General features: G+C 40.2%; 1 protein-coding gene across 1 annotated transcript in view; it reads left to right on the top strand.

Moving 5' to 3' along the window:
• camkk1a (calcium/calmodulin-dependent protein kinase kinase 1, alpha a) overlaps window positions 1-19,425 on the top strand; it is a 70,382-nt gene that overhangs the window by 21,056 nt on the left and 29,901 nt on the right. The window contains exons 3-5 of the mRNA XM_061085898.1: window positions 9,341-9,793; window positions 16,998-17,045; window positions 19,061-19,114. Of these exons, the coding sequence (XP_060941881.1) occupies window positions 9,461-9,793; window positions 16,998-17,045; window positions 19,061-19,114 (435 nt within the window). The 5' untranslated portion in view covers window positions 9,341-9,460. The remainder of the gene's footprint in view (window positions 1-9,340; window positions 9,794-16,997; window positions 17,046-19,060; window positions 19,115-19,425) is intronic.

Raw genomic sequence — 19,425 nt, 5'->3', positions numbered from 1 at the left:
TTGCCTCTTTTGTGGAGGAGGAAATGTTTGATAATGGTCAACTGTGAAATTATCCTTGGTTACATCTGTGTGCTATTCAAAGGGGTTTTGTAGTTTCTCGAGAAACAATCATCTTTTTAAGATTTTGGATCTGGATAGAATGGAGTTCTACTTGCTGCTTATCTACCTTTCTGATATGTATCTGGTAACTATGTAAATCCTAAACTAAAGCTACTTGAGAACAGGAAAAGCAGTAGATATTCACATTTGAGAAATATTGGATACTTATTTCTTACCAAAATACTTGCTAACTTATCATTAAAGATATGCTGTGGAAGAATAACTGTACACAAGAATTCGATTTAAACTTCAGAATGTGTACAAGTGAACATAAGTAACTGGCTTGCTTGTTTTCCTTGAGGATGTTTCACCTTTCATCATGGAGACTAATTTAGTTTTCACTGACTAATACCACCTGTTAAACCATTTTCAGACATGACCAGCAGGTAAAGCCCGGAGAACTGGTTTCACTCATGCACAACATAGCGGCATGTTCTCTGAAAGGACGCGTTCTCAGCTGCAACAAATCCTCTGTATTATTTAGATGGGGGAGGAGGGGTGGTGCAGCCGGGTGCAGCAGGCAGAGGCAGGAAGTAACATATTAATTCTGCTGTGGAGATCTGGTGTTGACTCTTATCACCATTAACTCTATAGACATCTTTGTCGTTGTCTTCTACATGTATTGGGCCCCTTCTCCCTCCTGGGAGATATTTGTATTATTTTCGTTTTTTTGCATCTGTCGGCCAGCAGACGATCCCCCACAGTGTACTCGCATCTTATTCTCCCGACATTTTGAGGATTTTTATACTCTGGGGGGGCCAGGCGGAGAAAGTTGGCAGATAATCCGGAGGCTCTCACTCGGATGTTTGCGTTCACACATGCACCCGCTCTGGAGAAAGTGTGGAGGGTATTCGGAATTCAGTGCATGTCTAATAGCAGCTGTTGTCAAGGTGTAGACATGTGTAAGTTCTAGTGCCAACCTGGAGTTAAATGGTTAGGAAACTTGTAGGTGGCTGAAAGTCTTAAATCACCTCATCTGTTAAGTGATGGATTTTCCAGGTTGGCAAAGATGGCTTCTATCACTTCCTCTTGCAGTGGACCAGATCCTCCCAGAACCTGTATGTCTCCATGCTGGTCTGTTACAGGATATTACCCACATTACTTCATAGTCTCTCCCACAGAGCTGAAGGCATTTTGTATCACCGCACAATATCTAGATGATTCTCCCTGTAGTGCACTGTGGTTACTTTCCGATATTGCACAATATCTGATCCCTGCTAAGTCGATTCTTACAGGTGAAACACTGAAGCCCTGTGGTCTTGGTATGGTCTCCATCAATATGTGCTCTGTTCTGCTCAGGAGTGCACTTTGTCATCAGCGTGAAATGAGCACATGCCTCTGATCTTGCAACACGGGACATTACAGAAACCTGACAAACTGACACAACCCTTCAGTGGTTTTAATACCATATGCACATGTAATCTTCATTTCGTTAATGTGTAAAAACAGAGCAATCAAAGCTGATTGCCTTTGAACCGGTTGAAAAGGGTGCGAAGCTACGACTCACTTACTTAACACATTCAGTTTCACGGTTGATGAGTAGTTTGGCTGAGAAGGGAGACGGTGAAGATCCACTGCTGCCTCTCATCAAAGGAAGAGAGCACCACCTGAATGCTTTCAAGACACCGAACTCTGTGCAATCATCATCTCCCTTGAACATACAGTTACATGGTTACAGACTTTCTTTTGCCAGAAAACATAAATCCATGCACCACAAGCCTTTAAGCCCTTTCTTTAATATGCACTGTTGACTCTGTGCCTTTCTCCTTGGTCTTTGTCAAGGACACTAGAGGAAGTGAAGAAACCTCTTAAGTAAACATGGCATTGCAGAAGACCCTTATGAATGAGCAACCACCTGATGGATTTCCTTTTTTTTGGGTGTTATCAAAGCACAGTTTCCTCCAGAGTTTCTTTACCGGCAGATGAAAGTTTTTTTATATTCAAATCAATATTTCATTTTTTCTGTTCTCTTGCACAATTGGAAAAAAAGATATGAGCTTGAACTGTTGTACCTGGTCACTGCAGCAACAGGTTTTGCTTATCGCGTTCCCTCACAGTTTTTTACTGAACTATATGAATACAGATTAAAGACCCTGAGGTATATAAAGGAGCAAGATGAAGAAATAAGGTCAAGTACAGTATATCCCACTGAATCTATGATTTTTGGTTTGAAAACATTAAATTAATCCAACTTTGCTTTAGTTGTCTGACTTTGAATTTGTCCTTGTGTGTGGTGAGAATAACCATTACGCTTAACGTTATTTAACCATATACCCTAACCCTTATGTAATCCCAAAGAATATAATGTGGAGTAGATCCACACGGTCGCTGTACGCTTTCATGTCTGTCTCTAGAGGATATTTACACATCAGGTTTACAGACTCTCCCACAGAGCTGAACGAATTTTGTATCACTATGTATCAAGATGATTAAAGGGAGATTCAAGATTTTTTTATGAACATAATGCAACAAATATGAAATATTCTTCTCCTGATGCATTCAAGCACATGCATGCTTTAGCTACTGGAGTCTCTCTAAAGCTACATTTTATACAAAGCAATAAATACATCCATCCATTTGAATAAACAATAACAATTATGTAAACGTGTCAGATACCTTATATTGAGCATCAGTTTGTCCTGTTACAGAGTGACAAAATAAGAAACAGAAATTATAATGTAATAAACACATATCAGCTGAAATAATGCCAAAGAAGGAGTCTTTTACCAATTACCCAACGGCTATTGGATAGATAGATAGATAAACTTTATTGTCTGTCCAAAAGTGACAGATGGTCTTCTGTGACAGGGCTCAACAAACATTCACATTTGAAACACACAGTTCATCAATTACATTTAAAACACATAGCACACGTCTAAATAGCAACCCCTATGATTTGATGTCATAAACAAACTTCTTACTCCCTTTCTGTTTCTTGTTTTTTGGGGTTTTCTTTGGCTGGACGTCCTCATCCATGATCTTCTCACTGTCCTAGTCCTCTGAACTGCACTTGGCAGTGAGCTCTGCGTTTAACCGTATTGCTCACGGCATGAGAAACTTTCTCCAGTATAATCTTCAAGGTTTTTTTCCTCATATTTGTTTTCTCTCATGAAGATGGGCCTCGCTCTGATTTTTTTATTCTCCTCGCTCATTTTGGAGCATCTTTTGAAGGTCATGTATGTTTTGACTGAAGAAATGTTCCCGCTCAAGGTCCTTCCGTTGGCTCTTGACAGTGTTCCTTTCTTAAATTAAGCTGCAAGTTGCGATGCACACTTTCTCTGGCTCGTCAGCCCTCAGCGTATCATTGTTACTGACGGTTAAACCAAACTCTGTTTGAGTCCATCTCTGAGGCCTTGATTTTAATGACCTGCCAGTTGGCAAGAGTTTGTTTTAAATTCTCCATCTCTGCACGAGGGGCCTTCACAGTGCTCAGCAGGTCTTTTTCACTTTAGAGAAGATTGAAGGACTCACTTATATTCTGATGTGAACAGTTCTGGTGGTGTCATAAAATAGGATAAATTAAGAACATAACATGATTCAAAGTTGATGTTTTTGTGGTATTATTGGCTCACCATAATCTGCCTTTATTTTGTTAAAGCCGTAGGACTAGATGGGTGATCCAGGTGTATAAATTCCCCTGTTATGCCAGCTTGACTTCTCTAAAGAGATTAAAAGATCTTTAGTAAATTAAACAAAATGTGTTATAACTGTGTTTTGCAACTTTTATAGGAATAAATTCATACCAGATGTATACACTCCAACAGTGTGTCAGCTACAATATGTCAAGCTGGAGATATACATTTCACCTCACATATTTATATGATACAATGGATGGATGCGGCTGAAAATGATAAGGTTAGATGTGAAAGAAAGTATTAAACCTAATAAAAAAATGTCCTCTGTAATGAAAATGTGTGGTTACCTGCCTCTGTAAACAAATAAAAGTCTCTCCAGCCAAAATGAATAACCAAACCTCTGCTGCTTCGTCCTCCCGCCTGGAGCAGGATATCGCTCACACATGCGGCGGGCTCAATGGTGCTGCAGGGGAGAAAAACCTGCTTCAAGAGAAGGATTATCACTAGTTGTGAGTTAAGTTAGCAAAATATGAAAGCTCCTTTTTGTTTTTGCTGAAATAAGTCAGGAGTCAAACAATGCATTTCCTCTTGCTGCTGACTGTATACATTTTTCTTTTCCTGCAGTCTGAATTAACATAGTTTGAATAATGGTCATCTAAAATATGCAAATTGGAATCTGCAAATCATGAGCAAACGGTGTCCATGGCTCCCGACACACACACAAGGCTCAATATATGAAATGACTATCCACAATAAAATTGTTCACTTACCTTTTATAATTGCATATTTTATGTTACCAGGCAAATAAAAAGCTTCAATGGGAAAATAGTTTATAATGGAGTTAAAACAACCCTTGGTGATATAATTTGGATATTTTAAAAGAAAACTGCGATGGTGATGTTCTACACCTCGAGTCTGGCCCATCCAGATGTAGAGTTTATGAGCCGGCCATCGGCAGAATCTCATATTGCATTTTCCTCCTAATGTCATATCTGCCTGTAACCATTTCCAAAATTGCCTTTGCTCCAGGAAGCAACTGCAGTGGCACTCAGTAGAGCACCTCCGCCAGCACCCAGCAGTCCTTTTGATTTCAATCAAGCTGCAACAAATGTCATACAGTTTCCTAAATGTGCCTGTTTTTAGTTTTTTTCCCATCAAGATTCTTGAATTATTCCCCCGAAGGAAAACTGTGAAAATGTTGAAAAAATGCCCTATTTCGCAATGTTAAAGAAAGAAAAATAATTCCTGCATCTGCGCCAACATGTTTTGGGTTCTCTCTTGACCCATACCGCACCTGAACACTAAGTTTTGTGTGAAACCAACCAACCAACAAACAAATGGACAGGGGTTTAAACATAATTACTACCTCTGAGCTAGCAACCTACCTGCTGAAAGTGAGATGCCTTATCTTGTCTCTGTTTTGGGGAGCTGTTGTGTATCCATCTATAAATCCTTGTTTCCATCAAAACAAGTTCAGCCCCGGCATCGTTCGCATTTCTTAAGCCTAGCCCCACCTATGGGGTAATTGAGATTTAAAGAAATACTGAAGACAAAGCTATGTTTCCTGTATATAAGAATGATCATGTGTGCAGTCAGACCATCACTGTCACTGACTACTCCTCCAGACATTCATCCACTGCAAGTATAAAACTAAGCTTCCACCGCTGCGTCATCTTTTCAGTGTAATTTTGCTACCAGTCAATCACTGAGAAGCCTTCAGGCAGATTTTATATTTCAACTGTCCTCATGCAGCAGGTCAACCCTGTCTATCCTGTAATCCCACAATGCCTTGCAAAACAACAACCAGTGGACCACTGCATTGTCCTTGTGCCGTATTCAGTAGTTTGCAGCCATGCTCGCAGCTGTCTCAGTACTTAAACATAGCTGTATTTGGGATAAAAATGCTTATCTCACTTGTCACAATGCTAACGTGGTGGTGTTAAGCTTGTGTATATTTTTTTATAAACATTCACCATTTTAATATAATGTGTCAGCATTTGGTAATTGGAGTTAAATAAAAAGTGATAACTAAAACTTAAGGGAATCTTTTTTTAGTTTTTCCTGTACATGTATACAAATTCTGACTGGATGTTGTTTAAGCCAAGTTCATGCACATGCCTTTCAAAGTTGTCTGATTTCTGTGGAGTTCACACTGCAGACTTGCTGTCTTTTGCATGTTCATTCACAACGAGAAACCCCCGACTGGTCCCAAACTATGTTTAGTCACGAAAACGCACAGAAGAAGAGACTCCCCTTTTCCACCAAGGCAGCTCCAGAGGTCTGTTACTTTCAATCACCAAAGAACTGGCTCTCGGTCCAAAAAAAAGAAAGAATCACCTACAACAGTGGCTGGGGCCGAGATTATCCTGACCAACAAGCCCAATCAATACTTTGTTGTCACCACTGTGATCTATGTGCAAAACCATCCAAATTATTATGTTGTTTTTAATCAGTCTGAGTTTACACATGTGTCGGATCATATGCTATGTGTGCATGTGAATGCGTCGGTTGATGAGTTCACATTTAGCGATTGACGACTGTCCATATGCAAAACAGACCAAAATCTGTGTTGTGTGAACTTGGCTTAAATAAGAAGGTTCCCTTTATCCCTGAATCAACCAGTTAATGCTGAGATATTTCACTTTAAACCAAAAATAGCATTGTCAAGGTAACACTAGAGGTAGAATTCATGCAGTCCCTCCAGTTGTTGTTAAATTATATCCGTCTGGAGTAAACTGGTGGACTGACATTGCATCCCCCAGAGGTGTTCTGCTGCCATGGCTGAATATATATAATGCATTTTGTATTGAGTCGTGGTTGTATACAAGTGCCTGAATTGGTGTGACCTACCTGGACCGGGACGAAGTGGAACATTGTTATTTTTGAATATGAAGCTCTTACCACCTGACACATTTCAGGAATAGCATTACATGGCCCATTTAGTGAACACCTCTTGTCGAATATCCAGAGAAGTGACTTTGACTCTAGTCTCTCTCTTCAGTCTTTATTTTCATGGAACATGCACAGACCCAGGTGGCTCCTTACAGATGAAAACAACCACCATTCTTTTTCCTCTTGATTTGTGCTGTTACCAAGATGCATAATGTTAGAAAAAAGGGATTTAAGTACCCTTATACCTCGGATGAGTGTGCGGAGCCCGCTTTGCATATCTGTGTTCTTCCACCTGAATCAGATGTCGTGAAGAGCTTTGATATTCCCTGGCTGTCTGTCGCTGGCTTGATTCTCATTAAAGATGAAAGGCAACAAAGGCAATAAACAAACCCTGCTAAATGACTGAGTACACACACTGTATGAACACAATATCTTCAGTCTATTTTATGTGTGTATTTCTTTGTGGGTCGGCCCAACCACAAGCATTTCAACGAGATCCAGGGAACCAAAAGGCATACAATTGTTCAGCAAAATTTGACATGGTTTTGTTTGGGGTTAATTTCAATCTGTCAACAAAGAGATAACAATTTATTTGTTATGTCTGCTTGGTTTTCCTTGACTTTCACAAAATGTTGCAAGATATTGATCTGTGGCTTGCAATAACAGAAGTCAAGGATTTTGACTGACATGGGTTGGTTATATGGACAATATCACATTACGCAACCATGTACACAGGTATGTGTGTATATTGGGAGACTGAGGGTTGCGAAAAGTAGATCAAGTTAGCCTCACTAGTTCACTCTCTGATTGACAGTCTGTATGTCCACCCAGGGGCGGCTCCTGGCATAGGCGAAGTAGGCGGTTGCCTAGGGCGCAAAATGCAGAGAGGGCGGCACAAGGGACTGATTTATCATGACGTGACACATGCAATATAAACCAATACATTCACATCACAACATCATCTTCTAAACCCGGGGACGCACCGAAGATAGAAGCGCCACGAAAGCTGTCCGCCTCCTTTCCGCGCCCATGTTAAATAATCGGGCTGTTCGCACCGGCAGCGTCGTGGCGGGAAGCTGCGGGAAGCACCTCGGCCGCTCGTGATCTGCAGCGATGGTTTCGGGGTCTGTTCTATTTCGCTCGCCGCGAGCAAATCGGGCCGGAAAACACCCTGAAAATGTATATATTTTAAACGATATAAGTGATATATTAAATACATGATTGAATACACATACATATACATACAATATAGTTTAGCGAAAAAGTGACGTGACCGAGACAAGCGTCTTGACATGCATAAAGCATGAGTCATAACGCAGAGGATCCGGTAATTTTTCAAAATAAAACGGTCTTATTTTGAAAAACTAGCGGATATTAGATAAAAAACAGAAAACATGTAAAATGTTTATTCTTTCTGTGCGGCCCGGTACCAAATGACCCACAAATGGGCCTGTTGCCCTGTTGATTACAATAAATAGGTCTAAAAAATATGTTTATTGTGTTTGACGGTTCCGTACTGTTCATATTCATTAGATTTAAAAAGCAGACATAAAAGTTACTTTCCCTAGTAACTAATTACTTTTGATATACAGTAACTGGTGAGGTGATTCCATTACTTTTAAAAGAAGTGACTAGTAACTGTAACTAATTACTAATTTTCAGTAAATTGCCAAACACTGCTTAATCCACACATTTGTCAGTTGTGTCTAAACAGACAGAAACACACAAGCATATACTCTCTTGTGTGTGTGTGTGGGGGGAGAACAATATAGAGGTAGAATCACCCCGATTGCGGACATCATTGATGTTTATTTTTGTCTACATGACATGATATGCTGTCAGTTCAGCTGATTTCAGACTTTTTATATTTTTATTATATATTTTTATTATTTTTTATAGCTTAGAATTTTGTCTGCCTGTGTGTGCATCTGTATACAGTCCAAAAGTTCTTGGGGATGCATGACAATTTGCGTGTGTATGTTGGGGGGGGCGCCATTCTGAAATCTCGCCAAGGGCGCCAACATTGGCAGGGCCGGCCCTGTGTCCACCACTGGTCCAGACTGAAACATGTCAACAACTACCAGAGGGATTGTATTGAAATGATTTTTGCTAATGATCAAGGGACAAGGTTTGGGTTTAAAGTGAGATGGAAATGCATGTAAAGTGCAACATAAATTAATGCATCCACATGGTTCTTTTTACATAAGGATTTAGGATTAGGATTTTCTCTTGTATTTACCTCTTTATATTTGATGTTCAATCTCTTAAGATAACTGATTACAAATACCAACATACATAACATTTTTTTTTCCATTGGAAAAACGTGCAAAGAAGTGAGCTGTATTTTTACAGCCCAGAGTAATATCTGTCGGTCTTTATCTAACATACACACAGGCTAAACTGCGATGATTAACCTTGGAAGATGAGATAAGAAAAGATCCAGTTTATTGTTCCCACACCGGGGAGATTAACTTCTTGTAGCACAGAATGAGGTAAACAAGTGAACACGTTAAAGTATAAAATAAGATTAAAATAAATGATAGTATACACCTTTCACTACAGACATATTATTTTTAGAGAGACATACTTTGGTAAATAAAGTGCAGTGGCACAGGATGATTGCTCAATGATGTATACTGTGTTGTAAATATCTCTTCATACATATTGCACAAATACGAATGTGTGTGTGTGTGTGAGTGTGTATACATACACTGTTATAAGTTTATAGTCATTTTGCTGCATCTTGACTGAGCTCCCCCTCCCCTCTGTTCCAGATCTTCGGGACCCTGAACATCCTGACCATAGGCCATTCAAGGTCACGTTGATGCTGGTGGGAAACCCCCAGTATCCTCCCCACTTCCTCCTCCTGCATCGCTCCCATCTACCCACCAGCCATGGCTATGAGCAGTGACCCTGGCTGCGAGAGGCTCGACCCTGACTGTGCCGAACAGGCCGCCAGTCTCACGGACGTCATGTCTGCCATGACGACGAAAGATTCAGGCGGTTCGGCTGCCAACGGCGTGAGAAACGGGGGGGCTCAGCAGGAGGGGGCTCAGGCCAAGAGGACTCATCCGTTGCGGCCTCACCTGACTGGAAGGAAGCTGTCGCTGCAGGAGAGGGGCACTTATCTGTCATCCGGCCCTGGAGGAGGCTACACACACATCTCCCCTCGTGTGGCTCGCAGGCCCACGGTGGAATCCAAACGTGTGTCTATATCTGACTCTCAGGTGAGGAAGTCATTTTTATTGAAGATGATCATGATTAAATCCTGAAATGACCTTAAAGAGCCCATATTGTGTAAAACACAATTTCTGGGCTTTTACTCTCCGTAATGACTTGAACAGCCACTCCACGGACTTTTTCACTCAGTCCATTCTAAGAAATATGTAATTGAAATGTCTCGTTTTGTACTTCCCCCTCCGTATGAGTCATTTAGGATCGAAGAAACACTGCAGCGTTGAGGGACGCAAGGAAGAGAATGTGTCTGTGCACATTCCTCCTAAGAATGTTAGTTTTGGAGACCAGCGGTTACACTTTCTTTCTTCTGACGTGCTGTGTCACAGTGCCCACTGTTGGGTTAAGTCTTAGTCTGTGCTGAAACTCTGTTGTGAAACTCCGTACTGTAACTCAGGACGTTACTCCTACGTTGGCCAACTCTCCTGCTAAAACTTGAACAGACATGAGGACGGTGTAATTTACCCTTCAGAAACATCCGGTTGAAACCGACTGTAAATATGTGGCTGGTCTTCTATAGCGGTATCCAATTAAAGTGTGACTGTCAGCTGTGCTTACCAGAGAGAGTGAATGCACCAGAATGAGACCTGTGATAGGCCTGGTCGCAAGTCACTCAACGTGCAGTCGATCAGAGGAGGGGCTCAAGAGGCAGGTAGATACTGTGATAGAAATATCTCATATATGAATATAGATTGAATTTTTCAATCTTGTGGGTCATTAGCTGAGAGAAAAATGAGAATCCCTGTATGTAAGCTTTTTTATTTTAATGCATCATGAGCCCCTTATATAATTATTCAATGATCTACACTGTATGCACATCTGTGTCATTATGAAGTGTGAGATCACTGTGTTCTGCTGTTGGCTTTGTACGGCCAGATGCGCCGCAGCAGAAGTGAGGAGAATTTGCTGTGGAACATGTCTGTTCATTATTCTTATTTTTGAAAATGATATAGAATATAATACAACTTGTCTGACGCTGTGTTCAGGTCACCGCTCATCCTCTGACTAAAGGCTTTCTTAGCCGTTATACAGGAACCATCACATGCTTGTTGCATTTCTAACTTTTCAGTTTTTTCTGCAAAATGTATTTGCAGCCTCATTGTGTGAATCTAGCAACTTCCTTGCCTGCTCTCTGTGGATTAAGAGCTGACAAACCCACACTGATGCAAACAATAGGTCAGAACTGTGGATGGAGCCTGTAGCTTTCATATTTGATCCAATCAGCGTGGACAATAGAACATCTACATTATATCATCTTAAATGTACAAAATTAAAGGTAAAGCTTCCTGACCCTTGGAGAAGAAGCAGTTACCCCTTACAGCTCATGAGCAGAAAACAAAGCCTGTCAATCAAACTTAATCATCAACTCAGGGAAAACCAGCAATCACACTGTCCACTCATATCAAGTCAGCATTTAGCTTATCTGACGGACCAACATCATGCAGATGGTAAAATGCTGATGCAAGAAGCAAATCCCTCCCTCTCTGCAATGATGAGAATACTGACCTAGCTGGAGGTCTATAGTTGGTGGTATTGGACCAACCCAGTCTCAACTCAAAACGTGTAATAGCTACATTGGTCCACTGGGTAAAACGTGGTAATCTCACATATGGCCTCTCAAATTGCCTAAGTTTTTGTCTTGAAGGTCGTAATTCACGAATAAATAAAGTTAGAATATTACAAGGAATAACTCATTCAACAAGGAAAAATCCCTAATATTCTGAGAATAAAGTTATAATTTAACAAGGAAAAATAAAATTACCAGATTAAGTTGTAATTTATTGAGAAAAACGTCATAATATATGTATATATATATATATATATATATATATATATATATATATATATATATATATATATATATGTATATATATATATATATATATAATAAATCACAGTTGTTATTTAAAAAATTCTCACAGTCGACCACTTCTAAACATGTCCTTCACCACAAAAAAGGATATTTCCTCTGAGTCCGTGTGTTTTTTTCAGCTTAATAGACTGAATTTCTTGCACAATCTTTTCAAAATTCTGATAATGTTGAGCTGACCTGACAAGATGAAGTATTTTGATATTTGTGGAACTTAACAAGATGCTTCACATTTCTAACAGGCGACAGGCTGATCCTCGGATATTCCTCCTGTAACATGTCACGCACAATTTTGACTTAATTCTCCTAAATGTCAAAAATAATTCTCCTAAACTCACAAAATGTTTCTCCTAACATAATGACTTTATTCTCAAAATCTTAAATGTGTGTTACCCCTTTAAATTATATTCAACTCAACCCAACTTTCATTGCAGAAGAACTTGCATGGGGTAATACCTGAATTTCCTGTGTCCTCCTTTTTTTGAATCCACATTGAACATTAAAAATTCATGATATCTTCCAGGATGTGGAACTGGAAGAGACAGACTGCTGCCACAGACTCACAGACCCTGGCATTGTGTCCATTCCTCTAAAAATCGAATTGCAGGTCTTTCATGTCTACACTACAGCACAACAGAGAGAGAGAGAGAGTGCAACATTTCTTTTTTTTTTAACCAGTAATGACCAGTAATGACCTGAGCAGAATATTTATCAGGTATTTTTTTTTAATAGCTGATGCGTTTGTTTTTCTTTGTCTTTGTTGAATCTCAGTTTATTCTTTTCTGCAGTCTGGGCAGGTGCACAGACCCTCCTGTGTATTTCACAGTTTATAAATATAACCGCAGTAAAAATAAAATGTGGAAATGATTTACACGCTCATGTTCTCTTCCCCCTCCTCATTATAGAGAATGTCCTTCCTGTGCAGTTTGGGAAGTCCAGCACTAATCCACATGAGGAAGTTGTGTGTTTGTGTGTGTGTGTGTGTATGTGTGTGTGTGTGTGTGTGTGTGTGTGTGTGTGTGTGTGTGCGTGTGCGTGTGCGTGCGCGTGTGTGGCTTATATAACAGTGACACTAAAGCACAAAAGCCTCTTACTCTTTTAATTTATTGCAGGAAACTCTGGTCTGAGTTCTCATACCCGACTTTCTCATCACATTTGTTGTGGTTTGAGTCTTTTGTACACACAATGTCTATAATTTTGAAAGCACGAACGTTTTTGGACAATGGCTGGTCTGTTTTGTGGTTTTAATTTTAGGATTAAGCAAATCCAGAGAAAAATAACCCAAATAGATGGTGCTCAATGTGCGTTTTCATCTGAAAGCATGATGTTTTATGTCAAAACAGGATATTAAATTGTGTTTATTTATGTAAGGGCTAGTCACAGGGATTAAACCATGATGGGTGACTATGACTCCCCACCCCTCTCCCAACAGTAACCTGTATTGACAGCAAGGAAATGACACCACAATAGACCTTGTGAAGGGAAGGCTCCACACATGCTGATACATACATTGACCACATTGTGTATACACTGGCTACAAACACTTGTAGGGGGAAGTGATGTGAGAAAAACCCATAGTTCTTTTTTCTCATACTTAAAGCCTCATATTAAGTTTTTGCACTGAAATGAAAATGAGGATATTCACTCACATTTCCATTGGAATCACGAGAAGACCAATAACAATAACGAGGAATGCTTTAAATGTTGATACAGGCACGTCAAATAGTAGTTAAAATATTTAAAGCTGAGAAGACGAGGTCTTCTGCTCAGTTTTCTCTTAATAAATATATGTTTAGTTAACGCCACGTTATAGCTAATGCCAGAAATAGTCATTAAAGCAATCACTGGAGCAATGATGAATTTTTCAATCCATCCTTCTTCACAGTACATTAGTAAAGTAAATGATGCAGTTGTCTCTATTCTCAAAGGATCAGTCTGTTAGATTTTTGTTAAAGGGATCAATTGGCATAAATAGAATGTACAATAGCCCTTGGGATGTTTATAATACTTTGTATTTAGCACGGCCACTCCAGTCAACTACATCATTATGGCTGAGTCTAGTGGCCTCTTTTTAATACATTTCAGATGTATTTTAAAGCAGTGATGTTGCTGATGTCAGAGGCGGACACCAATGTTACCCTCCTGCTCTGATGGTATCATTGGACCAATGCTCTTCCTGTTATTGATTACTTTCAAAAATATATTAAAAAAAAACAATTATTGAAATGAAAATATTTATCTTCATCATTTGTGGCTAGCCTAATATGTGGTTTAAACCAGTGGTCCCCAACCTTTTTTGTACTACGGACCGGTTTAATGTAGGCATTATTTGTCGCGGACCCACGTTCAAGGTGTGCCAGATAAATACAGAAGAAATAAAATAACACGACAGGCATAAAAACGAATGTTAAGTGCATGAAAAATACAACTCACCATAACGCTGAATCAGTGGGAGCCCTGCGCTTGTTTCTCTGCAACAAGATGGTCCCACCTAGCCTTTGCAATACGGTTAGCCACTAAGTATGATGCTCTCAGTGCATTCGCATTTGTTGATGTGGTGGCTCTCAGTAATTGCTTCTGTCCTTCTTGCTCACGTTTTTTCTTTCAAAAAACTCAAAGTCTTATCTTTTAATCCAGGGTGCTTGGTCTCCATGTTCCTAAGCAGTTTTGAAGGCTTCATTGACTCGTTCGCTAGCTTGTCGCCACATATTATGCTGAGAGGACTTGGTGCCTGAGAATCACCTGTTGCGATGAACCCGTCTTTTTCTTGGAGGCCGTAGGCTCCTCTTCTGACTTCTCAGTTGGCCTTTTCCCCTATACTATATATTTATCCAAGAGATCTTCTGAGCATGGTTATAAAATACAATGACATTTACATATATGACGCCTTATGCTCAAACTTATATTCAGCTAATGTATCTCTCAAGCATAGTTATAAACAATAATGACATGTTAATATCCTAAGGCGCCTTGTGTCTTATGCTCAGACCTTTAAAAACTATTTCCAGATGTGATCTGTTAATTTCTCCTTGTCTGAACTTCTTTGAACCGCTTATGGAATGGTAAGAGAAGGAAAGTTCTTCAACAGGTCCTTAAATCTTAAGGTCGACACATTCCCAAATTTAGTCAGAGACTCTATGGGTGACGTCATTTTATCTCTAAACTCCCCTATAAGAGTCATTGTCTTGCACAGACAAGGCAGATTTTCACTTATTCGCTGTGTGTTATCTCCGAGTTTTCTAGAAGCTCGTCCTGACCTGTAATACTCTTGTGTAATAAATATTATACTTGTAAGTACTGGGATGCTGAGAATCTTTCAACATCAACTTCGACAAGACACTGCTGCTTGAAAGACACGACACCCCTTTGCAAAGAAGCTCTCCAAAGACTTTTTTTTTTACTAATTTTCACTAGTTTTGCGAGTAACACATCAAGTGACCGAGGCGTCTTGACGTGTCAAGAGGAACAGGCGAATGTTACGTCGGAGAAAATCCGGTCGTTTTTCAAAATAAAACACTTTTCAGACTCTAATAATCAATACAACAGAAATTATATAAAATATTTATTCTTTCTGTGCAACCCGGTAACAAATGCCTCACGGACCGGTACCCGGCCATGGCCCGGTGGTTGGGGACCACTGGTTTAAACAACTTCTGCTAGGGAGTGGCATTTATAATTCTAGTCTTATTTCTCTCCATACAGTTCTTTGCTGTTTAAGTTGATGCAAAGTCAGATCTACCATTTGCATCTGCACACACTTTATAAAACAACACATAATGAATCCCGCGCAGTGCTATCATTGTTCCACAGGTTTTGCACCATTCTATCAAAATCGATTGTAAAATGACAGTAGGGGTAAATGATTTTAAATATTTAAATATAATCTAATACAATTTAGCTTTTAAATTACAGCCTTCCTGAAGCAGACATGCATATTATTCATAAAGGGACCGAAATGAATGGTCAATGGTTTCAAATAGCACAGTGACGGTGATCTATTCGTTGCACACTGATATTGATCAGTAGCTGAGTAATGGATGGGGAAATGTGGAGAGATGGGTGTGTTGCATACTCAGGGAAGATGGTGTGGGGGGCTGCACTGTTCATGTAAAGCAACAGTCTAACGTGACAGTGACAGAAACAAAAAGAGTTGTTTGGGCCCAGTGGAGCATTCGGCTGGAATTTATTTGTGTGTGTGCATGTGACAGATGCGTTTAAGGCTTTCTGCACGGCCCTCTTTATCCATCTGCATGGAGAGTGTATTAACTGCACTGCAGCGCCCAGGAGCCTATGAGCATGTGCCGGCAAACTCTGAACCCAATGGAATTTCTCTTAGACAATCCCTCCAATTGCTCTTTTCCTCTTTTCTCCGGATTGTCCTCATTTGCCTTCCGCTTTATCCTCCCACGCCCTATTTTTTAGTCTCCCCTTTGTCTCTCACAAAATCGGAGCAGCTCTTTCCCAGAGTTTCCCCTCAACCTCTTTTTCATAACCCCTGCGCACACTATACTTCACACCATCCTACCCTACAGTGCATAACCCTCCTCCCATCTCCTGCAGCACCAACAGTAATACTCAGTTCAAGCTTCATCACCAGCTTGTTACGTAACCCACTCCAGAATACTTTGCCGGGTGCATTTCCCACACCACGAGTTGGTGCTTTGCTTTCAGTCCTGCCGCCATTATATCTTTTTTTTGTTCCATCTTTGATCTCCTGCCGCCTCTCATCCTTTTAACATGTTCCAGTATTGAGCCTCAGGCACTGGTCTGGCTCACAGTAAAGCCAGCACCCCCCTCAACTGTAATGAGAAATCCACTTTAAATCTGTTTTCTCCTCCTCTCCATCCCTGTCTCTGCTCTCCGTTTCTGCTCATGGACTTTACCGTCTGTGGACCCCCTCCTCCTTTTCAGCCTACCTCCTGTAAAATCCTCCCCCAACCACCACCACCACCACCACCACCAAACTCCTCTCACCCAGCACCCCCGTCCTCTGTGTCCTGCTGTGGTCTCCTCTCCTGTGCCCCTGGCTGACTCCACGCTGTAGCGGTGGTTGCTATGGAACTTCAAATCAGTCATTTAAGCGATGGCACCTTAATGGATTTGCAGACAGTAAACAGAAACTACAGAATGCATCGTTACTCAGAAATAAATGGCTTTCAGCACAATCACACACACACACACACACACACAGACAGAGGGAACATTTCGTTCAGGTACCAGAGGCAGCCCTGTTTCTCTTGGCCTTCGATGATGCAAAACATTCACTCTGGTGCTGATCATGTTTTTATTGATGATTCACTTCCTTCTTTTTCTCTCCCACTTCACAGGACTGCATCCAGTTGAACCAGTATAAGCTGAAGAGTGAAATCGGAAAGGTGAGGTTGGCCTATGTTCATCTTCAAGTGGTTTAGGAAAATGGTTGTAGCTATAGGGAAAGATCGGCCCTTTAGTCAGTTGACAGGGGGAAAAAAAGGATTCCCCAAAGAACCATACACAGTACAGGAAGTCATGTGCGGCCTCAGCTGTGTACCACTTGCCTCTTTAGATCAAAACAATCTCTAATTCTATTTCTAAAAAGCTTAAGAAGAGCATAACTGGAAGCTACTTTTTATGCAGAACAACGTTCTCTTCTAAATTAATTTTTTTAACTTTCTGGTTTTAATTAAAAACTCGGCACTTGACCTAGATAATGCTGTTTCATATTTTGTTCACGTTGTTCCGACAAAAGTCCTCGGCCACAACTCTCTGTGCGTTTTATAGTTGCTCATGTCCTGTTTTTTTTAACATAAGATGTTAGTACATCTTATTACCTCATCAAGGAGGTTATGTTTTAATTGGTGTTTGTTGTTTGTCTCATCTTGCAAAAACTACAGGATGGATAACCATGAAACTCTGTAAAAAGGATGTGGTGTGGGTGAGGGAAGAATCCATTATCTTTTTGAAGGGATCTGAATAAATGGGAGGATCCAGGATTTTTTTTAATTTCCCCACAGCGTAAGATCGTCGCTTTTACGTGTACAATTCCTTGTGACTGGGGTGCACTGATAAAATTGAAAAAATTGAAAGACCGGTTCTTGCCACTTGTGGGTACACGCACATCTGAAAAGGCTGCTTTCAGACATGCACTGAACTCTGCAGATCCCCCGTATTTTCTCTGGAGCAGGTGCATGTGTGAGCCGAATGAGAGAGGTTACGTATTATCTCTCGACCTTCTCCGCATGGCCCGCTAGTATAACGTCTGTAGAAAATCAGGAGAATCCAATGTGAACACACAGCAGGGGATCCCCGCTGGATTCACCGCCAGCACGTGGGTTGGGGTGGGGGGTTATGATGATAATGTTGAGGATTTGTAGCTGTTGTGATTGTCTTGCGTGGTGCTAAATGTTAACATATGCATACATTCTCATGTTTAGCACATTTTTACAGTACATATATGTATATTAATGGTTCAGTGTGTAAGATTCAGCTGAAAGGGATCTAGTGGCAGAAATTGAAAATAAAATAATGCTAGAGACATGTTCATTAGTGTGTAATAATCAAATTTTTTAGAATTTTTAACCCCAATATTATCCCTTTATTTTTAAATTTTTTATATTTACATTGGGAGCGGATCCTCTCTGCGTAGGCCGCCATGTTTTTTAAATAAATCTAAACTGGAAAAACTAAACACTTTGAGTTTTAATGACTCACTTTACCTTTTAAAGGGTAAAAAAAAATTATTAAACATGGATGGTGTTTGGTAATGTTTGGATGAATTCACTCCTAGCAAAAAAACGATTTGAAGCACATTTAAATGCTGAGTCATTTGTTCAGAGCCAGCTGGCAGTTTTAGCCGTCAGAGGAATCAGAGGTGATGTAACCCGGTTTGTTTCATTCATGTGAGTGTATGATCGACTTTAAAAGTGTGTGTGTGTGTGCGTACGTGCGTGTGCATGTGCGCGTGAGAGTAGCCATTTTGTGCCGTCAAATTATAAAATTGTTGTGTTTGAAAGGAAACTCATCAGATCTGAAGAACTCCTTTGTTTTAGGATTGACAGAACTCAATTCATTACCTTGCAATCTCAGTCATTTTTTGGATAAATATTTCTGCTTTTATGTAAGAATTTTCCCGATAACACATTTCATGTCTATAATGACAGAAAATGATATTATTAAAAAATATATTATGAAACTCTTTTCATAATTGTGAGTTGATATTTAATAGATGATAAATGTTTCCACTTACACTATTTATTAATGTGATGTCTTAGTGTCATTTTGATTTATCTCATTTTGAATATTTGGGGTTCCATAATTGTGGAGCTAAACCACAAAAGTAGCACTGAATGATAATTAAATGATGTGTTGTGTCCATCCACATGAATATGACCCACATATTGTTGTGTTGCAGGGCTCCTACGGTGTGGTCAAACTTGCCTACAATGAGGACGATGACAAGAATTATGTAAGTCAAAGCATCGCTTTACATTTCAGCTGCTGTCAGAGGATCCTGTAAAAGGCTGTAGCTGGGCCACGCAGCCGCCGCTGCTCTCCTTTGTGTTTTTCATCCATTCCCTCTGCATCTACTGTCTAGACAGAGCAGCTTTGCAGGATCCCACCAAGCCTATTGATTTTTCCCCTTCAACCTCGCTGCTCAGCTCTGCGTCCCATCCACTCACATTACACCAGTAGCAGCTGAAGAAATGTAGAAAAGAGAGCGACTTCTGGTTTCACTGAAGGAGCATCTAAGATTTTACTTTCATGAAATCAGTTTTT

The sequence above is a fragment of the Limanda limanda genome, chromosome 14, assembly GCF_963576545.1.
Source record: "Limanda limanda chromosome 14, fLimLim1.1, whole genome shotgun sequence".
NCBI classification, from domain to species: domain Eukaryota; kingdom Metazoa; phylum Chordata; class Actinopteri; order Pleuronectiformes; family Pleuronectidae; genus Limanda; species Limanda limanda.
Note: the sequence above shows the minus strand (reverse complement) of the source record. Positions and strands in the feature narration are given on the sequence as shown.